Genomic DNA, 15579 nt, shown 5'->3' with positions numbered 1-15579 from the left:
AGGGTAGATACAGATCACTACTCCAGTGTCACACTGTGTACAAGTCCAATTATTCCAGAAGAGCTTCATCAGAGTAACAACGTGCACAAGCCCTGACCTGAAGACATGCTCAGAAGCACAGCAATCAGGTATTTTGCTGCCATCCAAAGTCAACAGCGGTCCAAAAGGCAGCTGCTGCTTGTACTTTTAAAAGCCTTGCCTGGTCTCTAGTGCTTTGAAACCACTTGTACCACCTTTCGGGTACTCCCTCCACTCTGTCATTTGCTGACAAGGTCAGAGAGTCTCGGCCTCGAAGCCCTGGGTGCCTTTTCAATATTGCCACAAAGAATACAATACTGCGAAGGAAAAAAAAAACCAACAGAAAACCCTGACATACAAAAATTCAAAGGAAAAATTATTCCATCCAGAGAATTTGCAAGTGTTGCTTACTAACACCAAAACAAACCCCCGGAGAATAAAGGATTATCTTGACGCACAGCCAAGAAGTTTTCTACATATGCACAAGATCACAAACCTCAGAGCGGCTCTTGCCGGGGCACAAGTAAAAACAGGCTACATGGAAAAGAAAAAGCATTCTTAGGACAAGGATCACTTGGAAAGCGGAATCATTCGTTAACACGTCCCGTTCTAACAGGAGCCACTCAGCACTGTTGTTCTGGTCCTCACAAACTCAATCTGTCTCCCCGAGACGGAAAACGTCAGTGTAGCAAAAAAAAAAAACTAACCCAGACATTAGAAAAGGAAGACCTACATGACCAGATGGTCCACCCCGCACTGTGCTGCCTGGCCCCCAGCTCACACGAAGCTGTAAAGAAATGCAGTCGGTCCGTATTCGGCAGACTTTACAGACAGGCAGCTTTTGTCTCCTCTGCACTCTAGTCATCACCCACAAGAACTTCTAAACACGGCTATCAAAACGCGGACCACAAACGCAGCAAAAGTTCTCTGCCGAGGAGAACCTGTAGTTCTTCTAAGGAGAAATACTCCGCTCAGCTCTTCTCAAAACTGATGAGTGCATTTTAGCTGGGGAGGGGAAAAAAAAAAAAAACTGAAAACACAGAGAAGTGACACTTCCTTTCTCAGCTGTCTGTACACACAGAGGCTGCGGTGGGGCAGTGACAATGACGCTGGTTTCGCACTCCTGCAAGCTCTGCAGAACCAGCCCAGCTAGAGCAGCGTACGCCGAACTGAAATCATTTTCCGCGCAAAGTCAGATGCTATCGGAGGATCTGTGGCAGCGCGGGGCACAGAGCACCTGGTGTGATTACCATACCCCTGCCAGCGCACTCACACACCAACCTGAACACTTCTTTCCAAGAAACATGGGTGCCCAGGGGCCATTTTCACCTGATTACCTGATAAAAGGATTTAATTCCACTACCCCATCCCGAGCAAAAAACTTAACAGGCAAAAGCCCCGGTGATGTACTCTCTGTACCCAACCAGGAGCACGGAGTGCTCCCTTCTTTCTCTGTCCCACAAAGCCAAAGATGAAAGGACGCCTACGCCAGCCCAATGAGCACCTTCTGCTCTCAGAGCCCCAGCCCAAAGCCACCAGGGAGGGACCGATCCCTGGGAGCAGCCAGGATGGAGCACTGGCAACATCCAGGCTAGAAACAGAAGATTTATTTCACCAGCCAGCGGTCAGGTAGGAAAAATCCCCACCCCAGGACAGCAGCACGCTCCCCTCTCCCCACTGTGAGGGCAGCACAGGCTGTCACCTCCTCCCTCACCCCGGGGAGGGGACGAGGGACCCAAGGTGGGGTGAGGGGACAGGACTACACCTGGGGTTGGGGACCTCTTGGAGAGCTGAGCCCAGCCCAGTGACACGAAGACAGAGCTGCGGCTCTAAGCGGCCTTATCCCAGACCCACCCTGGAGCCCCCCATCTCTCCCCACAGCTCCCCTGTCGGGATCCTGTCCCAGCCCTTCGTCTTCCTCGCACCTCCCCAGCCCCCCCTCGGGATCCCTCGTGACCCCCCCCCCCCCCAGCCTCCCTCCCCATCCTTCTCCCCACCACTCACTCTCTAAAGATCTTTTAGCCTCGGGGACCCCCTCCTCAAAGACCCCTTCGGACCCTGCTAAAGCCCCAGAAAGCCCTAAGCCCCCTTCCCAGGGCCTCCTTCTCCCTCTCCAAACCCCAGAGACCCCACAAAGCCCGCCAGCCCCACCGGCACCTCTGCGCAGAGCCCCCCTCGCCCCTCTCAAACCCCCCCGGGCCCGGAGGATGCCCCAGCCCTCTCCCCCACTCTTCCTGAGCCCGGAGGGCCCACGAATCCCCTCACTAAAGCTCTCTGCCCCCCCCCCACCAAGCCCCCTCCTCAGTGCACACACCCTGCGGCACTACAGCCCCCAGCCTCTGCCGCCTTCAACCCCCCGCCTCCTGAGGCCGGGAGACGCTCCTCGGAGCCCTCGCACCCCGCAACACCCTCCCCGGAGGCACTTTACCGCCCCGACGCCCCCCCCGCGCCAAGCCCTCTCCTGGGGCCAGGAGACCCTCCCTAGAGCCCCCTCACTCCTCCATCACCCTCCCCGGAGGCACTTTACCGGCCCGAGCCCCGCCCCAGGTCCCCTTCTGGAGCCGGGAGACCCCTCCCGGAGCCCCCTCACTCCTCCAACACCCTTGCGGGAGGCACTTTACTGCCCTAACCCCGTCACCAAGCCCCCTCCTGAGACCGGCAAACCCTCCCTGGAGCCCCCTCACCCCTCCAACACCCTTCCCGGAAACACTTCACCGCCCCAACCCCCCCCAAGCCCCCTCCTGAGACCGGGAGACCCTCCCCGGAGGCACTTCACCGCCCCGACACCCCCCTTTCCAAGCGGCCCGCGGCCCCTCCTCACCGAGCAGCAGCAGCTTCACCTCCTTGGCCGCCTTCTCGCCGTCCTCCCGCAGGTTGCGGTCGATCATCTTACTCCGTTCCACCGCCGCCTTGTCCTCGGCGCTCAGCGTACAACCCATGGCGGCGGCAGGGAGGCCGGCGGCGCGGCCCAGCCGCCGGGAACCGGAGCGAGGAAGGGAACCGGGGTCGGGGAAGGGGGGAGAGGCCGGTGCGGGGCTGCGCCTCTCGCCTCCCTGGGCCCGGGCGGCTCCCTGAGGCGGCGCCGGATATCCGGTATTGCCGGCGCGGGGCACGACGGGAAGTGCAGTCCTCCCGGGAAGGGGCGGTACGCTGGGAGTTGGAGGCGGGACTTCCGCCTCGGTAGAGCGGGGCATGAAGGGAGCGAGGCGCGGGGAGCACTTCCGCCTCGGTGGAGCGGGGCATGATGGGAGGTGTAGTCCCCACCCGGGGGGGCCCCCCTCATGGCTGCACCGGCCCGGCCCGGCGTGCCCTGTCCACCCTCACGAGTCGGGGCTCCGCGGCCCCACGGCGGGACAGGCCTCGGCCCCACGGCTGTGGAGGACGCGAGGGGTGGCCCCAGCTGGTGTCAGCAGGGGGACAGGTACAGGCACCAGGTCCCCAGGGCTGGGGAGGGGGCTGAGGGGGGACGGTAAAATGGAGGGGGCCCAGAGGACCAGGGAGGACGGAGGGGGCCCAGAAGACCGGGGAGGATGGAGGGGGCCCAGGAGACCGGGGTCCTGTGTACTGGGGCCACACAGGGGTAAGGGGGACCCCCCTCCTGAGGAGCCCCTCCACGCCAGGGCAGGAGGGACCCCCAAAACGTGACACACACACACCCCCACACACACCGCTCCCACGCTTGTCCCCACCATGAGACAGCTGTGCCCCCCGCCTGCTGTCCCCAAACCCGGTGGCCCTTCCCGGGTGGGCATCCCGTGATCCCCCGAGCCCCCCACGGCGGTGGTGAGACACACACCCCCGCCCCCCCCCCCCAGCCAGGCACTCAGACCAGCTCTGCCCTTGCAGCCATGTTTGCCCCCCACTCCCCGACGCTACAGCTCCGGTTTGGGGGAGGCCACCACCGGCCCGTAGAGCCCGTCCCCCCCGCGCCGCTCCGGCCCGTCGGCCGCGTCCTCATCGATCTGCCCCGGGATACGGAAATCCACGGGCAGCTGGTCCCGTTTGGGGCTGGGGGTGCGAGGCCGGGGTTCGGGGGGACAACCGGTGCCCTGGAGGAACTGGAGGAAGTTCTCCTCGATGGAACCCTCCCGGCTGGGCAACCTCAGGTCCTCCTCGGGGGGCGGCTTGAAGAAACACGTGAGGAGCCGGCCCAGCTCGCCCCGGATCTGCCGGTTGAGGCACCCGTAGAAGAAGGGGTTGGAGGTAAAGCAGAAGTAACCGAGCCAAGTGACCACAGTCTCAGCCGCCGGCCCCACCAAGGGCTGGGCGCTCAGGGCGGTGTAGAGGTGGAAGGAGAAGTAGGGCAACCAGCAGAAGAGGAATTGGCCCCCTACGGCCAGCAGGATGGCGGCCGCTTTGCCCCCTCCGAACGTCCTCTGCGGGGTGGTCCGAGGGGCTCCCGAGGTGGTGACCATGGTGGAGCGGCTGCTGAGCGACTCGGAGCGACGCCGCGGCGTCTCCATCCAGGTGGGGAGGGGGCCGTGGTGCATGGCGGCCACCCGCGCCACCTTGAACATGCTGCAGTAGACCACCACGATGATGAGGAGGGGCAGGAGGAAGTAGAAGGCGGCGAAGAAGACCACGAAGAACTTGCAGTAGGGCCCGCGGCTCCATTGCAAGGAGCAGCCGCGGCCGGCGGGCACTGGCGGGCGGTCGGGGGACAACCAGCCCAGCACGGGGACGAGCGAGGTGGCCACGGCTTTGAGCCAGACGCCGACGAGGACGCAGGCCACCAGCCCCACCGTCATCCTCACCTCGTAGCGCATGGGGTGCACCACGTAGTAGTACCGCTCCACGTTGATGGTGGAGATGGAGAGGATGCACATGCTGATGAAGCAGACGCTGAGGAACAGGTACACGCGGCACATGGCCTCGCCGAAAACCGGGCTGTCGAAGACGGCCGAGCCCGAGAGCATCTCCAGCGGCATCAGGGTGAGGGCGGCCAAGAAGTCCACCAGGCAGAGGTGGAAGACGAAGACGAATTTGCGCAACGCCGGCGTCTTCACGATGACGGTCATGACGGCGGCATTGCCCACGATGGCCGTCAGGTCGATGAGCAGCATGAAGAAAAGCCCCACCGATTTCGAAGCCACGTCTTTGGGTTTGCCGTCGGCCGTGCCGTTGGGGGGCATGGGGCCCGGGGAGGGCTGGAGCCCCCGTGCCCCCCTAGAGCCGTTCCAGGCCCATGGGGCGGGCAGGGAGGGCTCCATCCTGTGCCGCCGCGCCGGCCCTCACTGGCGCATCGCCCATCCTCGGGGCGGCCAGCGCGGGGTGGCCGGGCATCGCCGGCGGGGGGGGGGGCGGTGTCACATCCTCGCCCACCCGCCGCCGGCGCTGGCTGGTGGTCTGGGGGTGGGTGCTGCCGCGGCGGCGGTTCTCAGAGCACCCCAGGGTGCCCCCCAGCCCCGCTCATCGCCCCGCTCCTCGCCGCCGGGCAGCGCCGGGCGCCTGCGGGGAACGTAGAGCCATCAGCGTTCCCTGCAAAAACGGGCAATTCTGGGGCTGAAGCCCCCAAACTCCAATGTTTTCACCCAAAACACCCCAGTGGGATCATTCGCCCTGAGCCTGGGGACTGTGAGCGGATGCAGGGATGGGTGGGGGGGGGTCACTGATGCCCCGGATGCCTGGGTTCACCCATTGCGCTTCCAGGGCCGTGCGTGACCCCCCCCCCCCCCCCCCCCCCGAGCCCGGCCCCAGGATGGGTGCTGCACCCCCACCCACCCCAATGGGTGCCACCGGCTGCAAACCGGAGCCTGGGGTGCGGGTGGGGGGCTGGGGGTCACCCCAGAGCCCCCCACCCATGGGTGCTTCCCCAGCAGGGAGGGGGACCCCAGCCCCTGGACCCTCCAGGGGGGGTGGGGGGGTGGTTGCTGATGGAAGGGGGATGCAGGCAGTGGGTTCCCCCTCCCCTGCCCACCGCCACCCCCATCCCCGGCACCCCAGGGCGATGTCGCCGGCTGGGGTGTCCCCTCCCCCCCCCACTCCCGGAGGGGTCCCCCGGTCCCGTCCCCCCCGCCAACGGCCGCATCCCTCCCCCCGGGCTCCCCCAGCATCCCCCCGGTGGGGCAGCTCGGCCGCGGCACCTACCCTGGGGGGTTGCATGGGGCCGAGGGCGGGGGGGCCTGTCCGGGCTGGGGGGGCGGTCCCCGGTCCTGGCGGGGGGGTCCCCGGTGCGGGCGGGGATGCTCGGGGCCGGGCCGGGGCCGGAGCCGCTGCGGCGAGGGATGCTCGGTACCGCCCGGCTGCTGGGTCCTAACGCCTCCCGCCAGCGCGGCGGTACCCCGGGCACGGCCCCCCCCCTTCCCCTCCCGGACCCCGCAGCGGGACCCCGGGGATGGTGGTGGCGGGGGGAGCTGGAGCCCGGCTTCACCCCCGCGGGATCGGGGATGGAGGGTGGGTGTCCTCCCCCCGGTCCCCTCCCCACGCATCGCTTTGGGCCTCAGTTTCCCCCGTCGCCCCCCAGAGGGGGTGGGAAGGGGAACAGGGGAGGGCCGGTGGGGAACTGGGAGGGAGAAGCCCCTTGGGGGCCTTGGGGTGGGGAGTCAAAGGGGGGGCTCGAGGAGGGGGGGGTCACAGCGCGGGAGGCACCCTGGGGTGGGGGGGGGTGGTGGGAAGGAGGGGACGGGGGCAGGCCCACAGTGGAGGGCACAGAGTGGGGATGGGGACCGGGTAGCGGGGGGACGCACAGGGCCCGGGGGGGTGGGCTGCAGAGGTCCCCAGCTCTGCCCACCCCCAGCCCAGTGCCCCTTCCCTTCCTCCCAGTTCAGCAATGGAGCAACTGGGATCGGCGCAGTGCCACCCCCCGCTTTCCTTGCCACGCTCCGTGCCTCAGTTTCCCCAGGGCACGGCCGTTAGTTTGCAAGGGGGATCCCCATCGCCCCCAAAAAGCCTGCACAGGCTGCGAACTTCCTCCCGGCAGTGCCCTGGCCCCCTTCCCATGGGTGCCTGGGTCCCGAGCGGGGCCCGTCCCTGGGGCCGGTGCGCGGCGGGTGGCAAGCGGTCGGCGGGCGAGGCTGGCCACGCGTGTCCCTGCCGCAGGCCCCGCGCGTCACGTGCCCATTGCTAGGTTACGAGGACCCAAAAATAAATCCATCCAAACCAGATTAGAAACGCGGGACCTCGGATGAACCAGCACCGTCGTACCGGGGCCCGGTGACGGCCGCCGGTGGCTCCCGGTCATCGCGGGCACCGGTCATGGTGGCATGCAGTCACCCGGTCAACAAGAGGGTTGGGGACCTGCGGGGGCACCCATCCTGCCCTGCGACCCCCCCCGCCTGCCCTGGGTCCGTCCCCCTGCGGCAGTGCCGGGATCAATCCCGCACCCCAGGATGGGGGAAAGTCCTGGGCCCCCCCGTTTTATCCCTGGTAACGTGGGGGTGCACCAAAAGCCAGGGGGGCACCGTAACCTGGGTGCCCACCCCACCCTGGGTGCCTGCTCTCCCCTGGGTGCTCCTCCTTCCTCGGGTGCCCACCCCACCCCGGGTGCCCTCCTTTCCCCGGGGTGCCCACCTTCACTAGGTGCCCATCCCACCCCTGGTGCCCACCCCTTCCCCGGGTGCCCACATTTCCCTGGGTGCCCCCAATCTGGGTGCCCACCCCAACCTCGTTGCCCACGATTCCTGGACGCCCACCCTTCCCTGAGTGCCCACCCCACCCTTGGTCCCCACCCCAACCTCGGCGCCCACCCTACCAGGCACCCTTCCCCTCGGCTGCCCCACCCTACCCTCGAGTGCCCACCCTGGCATGGGTCCCCACCTTTCCCTGGGTGCCCACCCCAATATGGGTGCCCCCCCCAACCCTTCACTAGGTGCCAAACCACCCTCGGTGCTCACCCTTCCCCGGGTGCCCACCTTTCCCTGGGCACCCCCCCCCCTCCCCCTCAATGGGGGTGCCCACGCCAACCTGGGTGCTCATCCTTCCCTGGGTGCCCACCACAACCTGGCTGCCCACCCCAACCTTGGTGTCCACCCTACCTGGCACCCCTTCCCTGGGTGCCCACCCTACCTTGAGCGCCCACCCCAAGCTGGGTGCCCTCCTTTCCCAGGGTGCCAACCCTTCCCTGGGTGCCCACCCCACCCTGGATGCCCACCTTTCCCTGGGTGCCCACCTTCACTAGGTGCTCACCCTTCCTTGGGTGTCCACCTTTCCCTGGGTTCCCCCCCAGCTGGGTGCCCACCCCAACCTCGATGCCCCCTGTTCCCTAGAGTGGGCACCTCACCCTTGGTGCCCACTCCAACCTGGGTGCCCACCCTCCCCTGGGTCCTCATCCTTCGCTGGGTGCCCGCCCCATACTTGGTGCCCACCCTACCTGGCACCCTTCGCTGTGTGCCCACCCTACCTTGAGCACCCACCCCAATCTGGGTGCTCATCCTTCCCCGGGTGCCCACCTTCCCCGGGTGCCCCCCCAATCTGGGTCCCCATCCCACCCTGGGTGCCCTCCTTTCCCTTGACGCCTACTCTTCCTGGGCGCCCACCCCAACCTGGGTGCCCCCCCTACCTGGCACCCTTCCCTAGGTTGCCCCACCCGACACTTGAGTACCCACCCCTACGTGGGTGCCCACCTTTTCCTGGGTGCCCCCCCAATCTGGGTGCCTCCTCCAACCTTGGGGCCCACTATTCCCTGGGCACCCGTCCTTCCCTGGGTGACCCCCCCCCCCGCCCCCCCAAATCTGGGTGCCCACCCCAACCTCGGTGCCCACTGTCCCCTGGGTGCCCACCTACCTGGCACCCTTCCTTAGGTTGCCCCCCCCTCCCTTGGGTGCCCACCCCACCCCAAGCTCGCACCCACCGGCTGCTGCCCCCCTCCCTCCCTCATCCCGGCACAGACAGGGGTTCAGCCATGCTGCCCCCCCCCCCCCTTCCCCGCCCCCAGCACCCCACTCTTTCAGGGGGTGTCCTGTGCTGAGGAGGTGCAGAGCCACCCACCAGCACCCACGGAGCCAGGGGGGGACCCAGCACCGCTCCCCCGCTCCGGGTGGCCGAAATTGGGAGCGGGAGGCGGCGGAGGGGGGGGGGGTGGTCTCTGCACCCCTTCTCCCCTGGCACATGGGGTGCATCCTGAGAATTGGAGGCGGGGGGGGGGGGGGGGGGCGGCGGGGGGAGGGAGGGCTGAGGGGTTTTATTCCCTGGGGAAACTGAGGCAGGGAGCCAAGGCTGCTCCGGCCCAGCCGGTGCCAGCGCCAGCGCGGGCAGATTTATGGCTCTGCTGGTTCCTGCCACCGGAGCATCAATAATTCAGGGCCCGGGTGGCTGTGCCCGCCACAGCGCAGCCGCCCGCCAACTCCTCCTGTCCCCCCCCCCCGCCACCCCTGCCACCCTGCAGCCATGGGGAGACACCCACCCCACCCCCCCCGCCCACCCCCAAGGGCACCCCCAGCCCCTTTGCCCCAGCACTGGGCACCCTCCCCGGCACCCACACCATGCGGGCTCCCCCAAAACGGGGGGGGGGGGGGGTCAGGGCTCTCTTGTGCAGCCTCCAGACCTGGATCGCCCCCCCCTCCGCCCAGCTCCTCCCAGGGAGGTCCTGCCCCCCCAAAAAAGGGGCCGGCTGCTGGGCCCCCACCCTACAGCCCACCCAGATCCCCGGGGGACCCGGCATGGTGGGTGCTGGGGGGGCAGGGGACTGCCTTGGCATTGTGGGGCTTATGGTGTCCCCGACCACCCTGGTGTGGCCTGGCACCCCATCACCCTGGCACCCCAGTCCCCAAGCACCCCACTCTCCCAGCACCCTGGCACCCCCAACAACCTAAAATCCCAGTACTCCAGCACCCTGGCACCCTGGCATACCAGCACCCTACAGCCCTGGCAGCCTGGCAGCCCGGCACTGTGGCACCCCAGCACCCTGGCACCCCAGTCCCCCATGCACCCCCACTCTCCCAGCACCCCAGCACCCCAGTACCTCAGCATCCACCACCCTGAGACTGCTGGCACCCCAGAATCCTCGTAACCCCAGCATCCCGGTCCCCAAGCACCCCACTCTCCCAGCGCCCTGGCACCCCAACAACCTAAAATCCCAGTACCCCAGCACCCTGCCACCCTGGCATACCAGCACCCTATAGCCCTGGCAGCCCAGCAGCCTGGCACCCTGGCACCCCAATACCTCGGCACCCACCAAGCTGAGCCTGCTGGCACCCCATCACCCTGGCACCCCAGTCCCCAAGCACCCCACTCTCCCATCACCCTGGCACCCCAGTACCTCGGCACCCACCACGCTGAGACTGCTGGCACCCCATCATGCCTTGCCATGCTGGGGTGCTGGGGTACGGGTATCCCAGTTGCTGGGGTGCCGGGATGCAGGGGTAGAGGTACCCCCAGGGTGCCGGGCTTCAGGGTGCCAGGGTAGAGGGGTATGGGTACCCCAGGGTGCTGGGGTGCTCAGTACCAGGGCGTCACAGCGCCATGGTGCCGTGATGCCACGGTACCGGGCTGCTGCGTTGCCAGGGTCATGGGTGCTGGTATGCCAGGGTGCCGACGTACTGGAGTTGTGGTGCTGGGGTGCCAAGACAATGGGTACAGGGGTGCCAGGGTGCTGGGGTACTGGATTTTTAGGTTGTTGGGGTGCCAGGGCGCTGGGAGAGTGGGGTGCTTGGGGACCGGGATGCTGGGGTTACGAGGATTCTGGGGTGCCAGCAGGCTCAGGGTGGTGGGTGCAGAGGTATTGGGGTGCCAGGGTTGATGGGGTGCCAGCAGGCTCAGGGTGGTGGGTGCCAAGGTATCGGGGTGCCAGGGTGATGTGGTGCAGGAGTGCCAGGGTGATGGGGTGCCACGGTGCTGGGCTGCCGGGCTGCCAAGGTTATAGGGTGCTGGTATGCCAGGGTGCCAGGGTGCTGGGGTACTGGGATTTTAGGTTGTTGGAGTGCCAGGGTGCTGGGAGAGTGGGGTGCTTGGGGACCGGGACACTGGGTGCCAGCATGATGGGGTGCCAGCACTCTGAGGGTGGCGGGTGCCGAGGTACTGGGGTGCCAGGGTGCTGGGAGAGTGGGGGTGCTTGGGACTGGGGTGCCAGGGTGATGGGGTTCCAGCAGGTTCAGCTTCGTGGGTGCCGAGGTATTGGGGGTGCTGGGGTGCCAGGGTGCCGGGGCTGCTGGGCTGCCAGGGCTATAGGGGTGCTGGTATGCCAGGGTGGCAGGGTGCTGGGGTACTGGGATTTTAGGTTGTTGGGGTGCCAGGGTGCTGGGAGAGTGGGGTGCTTGGGGACCGGGATGCTGGGGTTACGAGGATTCTGGGGTGCCAGCAGGCTCAGGGTGGTGGGTGCCGAGGTATCGGGGTGCCAGGGTGATGTGGTGCAGGAGTGCCAGGGTGATGGGGTGCCACGGTGCTGGGCTGCCGGGCTGCCAAGGTTATAGGGTGCTGGTATGCCAGGGTGCCAGGGTGCTGGGGTACTGGGATTTTAGGTTGTTGGGGTGCCAGGGTGCTGGGAGAGTGGGGGTGCTTGGGGACCGGGACACTGGGTGCCAGCATGATGGGGTGCCAGCAGTCTGAGGGTGGGGGCGGGTGCCGAGGTACTGGGGTGCCAGGGTGATGGGAGAGTGGGTTGCTTGGGACTGGGGTGCCAGGGGTGATGGGGTTCCAGCAGGTTCAGCTTGGTGGGTGCCGAGGTATTGGGGTGCTGGGGTGCCAGGGTGCCGGGCTGCTGGGCTGCCAGGGCTATAGGGTGCTGGTATGCCAGGGTGCCAGGGTGCCGAGGTGCTGGGGTGCCAGGGTGCTGGGGTGCCACAGTGCCGGGCTGCCAGGCTGCCAGGGCTGTAGGGTGCTGGTATGCCAGGGTGCTGGGGTACTGGGATTTTAGGTTGTTGGGGTGCCAGGGTGCTGGGAGAGTGGGGTGCTTGGGGACCGGGATGCTGGGGTTACGAGGATTCTGGGGTGCCAGCAGGCTCAGGGTGGTGGGTGCTGAGGTGTCGGGGGTGCCAGGGTGCCAGGCTGATGGGCTGCCAGGGGTTATAGGGTGATGGTATGCCAGGGTGCCAGGGTGCTGGGGTACTGGGGTGCCAGGGTGTTGTGGTGCAGGGGTGCCAGGGTGATGGGGTGCCACGGTGCCGGGCTGCTGGGCTGCCAGGGCTATAGGGTGCTGGTATGCCGAGGGTGCCAAGGTGCTGGTATGCCAGGGTGCCAGGGTGCTGAGGTGCTGGGGTGCCAGGGTGCTGTTATGTTGTTGGGGTGCCAGGGTGCTGGGAGAGTGGGGTACTTGGGGACCGGGACGCTGTGCGTGTGCCCCCGTGTAGCCGTGTGCATGTCCGCGTGTCCGTGCCCGTGGGCTGCCACGCGTGTGCCCCCGTGTAGCCGTGTGTGTGCCCGCGTGTCCGTGCCGTGGGCTGCCATGCGTCTGCAGCCTGGCAGCGGCCCCAATCCTGCCCAGCTTGCCAACGGGGGCTGTGCCGCTCCCCCCAGGACTCCTGCGTGTGTGTCCCCGGGTCCCCACCGCGGTGACACGAGGACAAGGACACCCAGAGCCCACTGGTGGGCCGGGGAGGTCGGGGTGCGGGTGCCCCCAGCCAGGGCACCCCCACTGTGGGGCGGGGGGGGGGTGTCCGGGTGCTGGGCAGGGATTAGCTCCCGGATTAAAGCAGAGAAATTGAGGACGATCAAAGGACAAAATTCCCCGTCACCGGCCCAGCAGCCGGGAGGGGGACGACACAATGGCAGTGAGGGGGGGACACCACAGGGTGACACCCAGCACGGGTGCAGGGAGGAGCCAGGGGGGGGACACACACGGGGCGAGGGGCACCCTGGGGACACCCTGCTGTGTGTTGCGGGGGGTGTGTGTGGGGGGGGGGGGAGTCCCCTTTAATTGCTGCCCCCCCAATCCCCCCCCCCCAGTAAAAAGCTGCATCACGGCAGCGCGGTTTCTTCCGGTTCCTTTCCCTCTAATTTTGGACCCAAAAAACCGACACCAATGTTTTGCATCTAAAAATACACGCGGGAGGCAGCCACACGGCCACGCGTCAGCCCTGGGGGGGGGGCACGGGGCACCCCGGCCTGGCGTGGGAGGAGGCACCCAGGGGTGCCCCTCGGCAGGGACCAGGGGCAGGATGCGACCCCTCCATCCTGGGACGGGGGGGGTGGCATTGGGATGGGGCCAGTACCGGGGAATTCGGGCTGGAACAGGGGATGTGGGCCAGCGCCATGGGGTGGGGGCCAGTGCCGTGGGGTGGGGGGCCGGCATGGTGGGACGTGGGCCAGTAGCAGCACAACAGGATGGGGCAGGATGGGGCAGCACAGAGGGATTTGGGGTGGGGATGGGGTTGGGATTGGGGATGGGGATGGGGACTGAGATGGGGACAGGATGGGGACAGGGATGGGATGGGATGGGATGGGGATAGGGATAGGGTAGGGTAGGATAGAGGCAGGGATGGGATGAGGATGGGGATGGGATGGGATGGGAATGGGGATGGCGATGGGGATGAGGATGCAGATGGGAATAAATGGGATGGGATAGGGATGGGAATGAGGATGGGGATGGGATGGGGATGAGGATGGGAATAAATGGGATGGGATAGGGATGGGGATGGGGATGAGAATGGGGATGGGAATAGATGGATGGGGAAGGGGATGGGGATGAAGATGGAGACGGATGGGGATGGGATGAGGATGGGGATGGGGATGGGAATGGGATGGGGATGGGGATGGGATGAGGATGGGGATGGGGATGGGGATGAGGATGGGAGTGGGATGGGATGAGGATGGGAATGGGATGGGAATGGGAATAGATGGGATGGGGATGAAGATGGAGTTGGGGATGGGTTGAGGATGGGGATGGGATGAGAATGGGGATGGGGATGAGGATGAGGATGGGGATGGGGATGAGGATGGAATGGATGGGATGGGGGATGGGGATGGGGATGGGATGGGATGGGGATGAGGATGGGGATGGGGATGGGGATGGGAATGGGATGGGATGAGGATGGGAATGGGATGGGAATGGGAATAGATGGGATGGGGATGAAGATGGAGTTGGGGATGGGTTGAGGATGGGGATGGGATGAGAATGGGAATGGGGATGAGGATGGGGATGCAATGAGGATAGGGATGGGTTGGGGATGAGGATGGGAATAAATGGGATGGGACAGGGATGGGGATGAGAATGGGGATGGGAATAGATGGGATGAGGGAAGGGGGTGGGGATGAAGATGGAGACGGGATGGGGATGGGATGAGATGGGATGGGGATGGGGATGAGGGATGGGAATGGGATGGATGGGATGGGGATGGGATGGGGATGGGGATGGGATGGGATGGGAATGGATGGGATGAGGATGGGAGATGGGGATGGGATGGGAAATGAGGATGGGAATGGGATGGGGATGGGAATGATGATGGATGGGGATGAAGATGGAGATGGGGATGGGTTGAGGGATGGGGGATGGGATGGGATGAGGGATGGGGATGAGGATGGGGATGGAGGGGGTGGGATGAAATGGGATGGGATAGGGGATGGGGATGGGGATGAGAATGGGGATGGGAATAGACGGGATGGGGAAGGGGATGGGGATGGGGATGGGGATGAGGATGGGAATGGATGGGATGGGGATGGGATAGGATGGGGATGGAATGGGAATGGGAATAGATGGGATGGGGATGAAGATGGAGATGGGGTTGGGTTGAGGATGGGGATGGGATGGGAATGGGGATGCGGATGGGGATGGGATGAGGATGGGAATAAATGGGATGGGATAGGGATGGGGATGGGGATGAGAATGGGGATGGGAATAGACGGGATGGGGAAGGGGATGGGGATGGGGATGAGGATGGGGATGGGGATGAGGATGGGAATGGGATGGGATGGGGATGGGATGGGATGGGGATGAGGATGGGGATGGGATGGGAATGGGAATAGATGGGATGGGGATGAAGATGGAGATGGGGATGGGTCGAGGATGGGGATGAGGATGAAGATGGAGATGGGACGGGGGTGATGGGGATGTGGACGGTGAGGGGGCTGACCCGGTGGGGGTGATGCCGGCGGGGGGGGTGTGTGTGTGCTCTCGGGGGGGCGTCTCACCCAGGGGCGCTGCACGGCCCGGGAGGGGTTAAGCGGGCGCTGCCGCCATTGGTGGCGGGCGGCGCGGCGGCAGCCAACGGGGACGGGCCGTGCACGGGGTGCGCCGGGGCCGCCCCCCCGACCCGGCCGGGGCCGCGCTGCGGGAACGGACCGACCGCTGCGGCCGCCGCGGCTCCGCTCGGTTCCGCTCGGATCGGTTCGGCTCGGTTCGGCTCGGCTCGGTTCGGCTGCGCTCGGCTCGGTTCGGCTCCGCTCGGATAGATTCGGCTCCGCTCGGCTCCCTTCGGCTCGGCCCGGCCCGACTCGGCTCCGCTCCGTTCCGTTCGACCCCGCTCGTCTCGGCTCGGTTCGGCCCGGCCCGCTCGGCTCCCTTCGGCCTCGCTCGGCCCCTCTCGGCTCCGTTCGGCTCTGTTCGGCCGGTTCGGCTCGGTTCGGCCCCGCTCGGCCTCCCCGGTCCCGCCTTCCTCCGCACCGACCCCCGGTACCAGGCCCCCGGTAACGCCCGGGAAGCGGCGGCGGCGGGGGGGGCGGGTTGGTTTGGAGCATCCTCCCGCGGGCCCCGTC

At 66.3% G+C, this 15579-nt stretch overlaps 3 protein-coding genes across 3 annotated transcripts in view; 1 reads left to right on the top strand and 2 right to left on the bottom strand.

Moving 5' to 3' along the window:
* Positions 1-3111, bottom strand: part of GNAI3 (G protein subunit alpha i3) — a 37890-nt gene extending 34779 nt beyond the window's left edge. The window contains exon 1 of the mRNA XM_054181492.1: positions 2840-3111. Coding sequence (XP_054037467.1) covers positions 2840-2957 — 118 coding nt within the window. The 5' untranslated portion in view covers positions 2958-3111. The remainder of the gene's footprint in view (positions 1-2839) is intronic.
* Positions 1-15579, top strand: part of SLC16A4 (solute carrier family 16 member 4) — a 383212-nt gene that overhangs the window by 279528 nt on the left and 88105 nt on the right. The window lies entirely within an intron of this gene.
* On the bottom strand, positions 3891-5228 carry GPR61 (G protein-coupled receptor 61). Its single transcript, XM_054181595.1, has one exon. The coding sequence runs from the start codon at positions 5226-5228 to the stop codon at positions 3891-3893; it is 1338 nt and encodes a 445-aa protein (XP_054037570.1).

This window comes from Rissa tridactyla, chromosome 21 (assembly GCF_028500815.1).
Source record: "Rissa tridactyla isolate bRisTri1 chromosome 21, bRisTri1.patW.cur.20221130, whole genome shotgun sequence".
NCBI lineage: Eukaryota > Metazoa > Chordata > Aves > Charadriiformes > Laridae > Rissa > Rissa tridactyla.
Note: the sequence above shows the minus strand (reverse complement) of the source record. Positions and strands in the feature narration are given on the sequence as shown.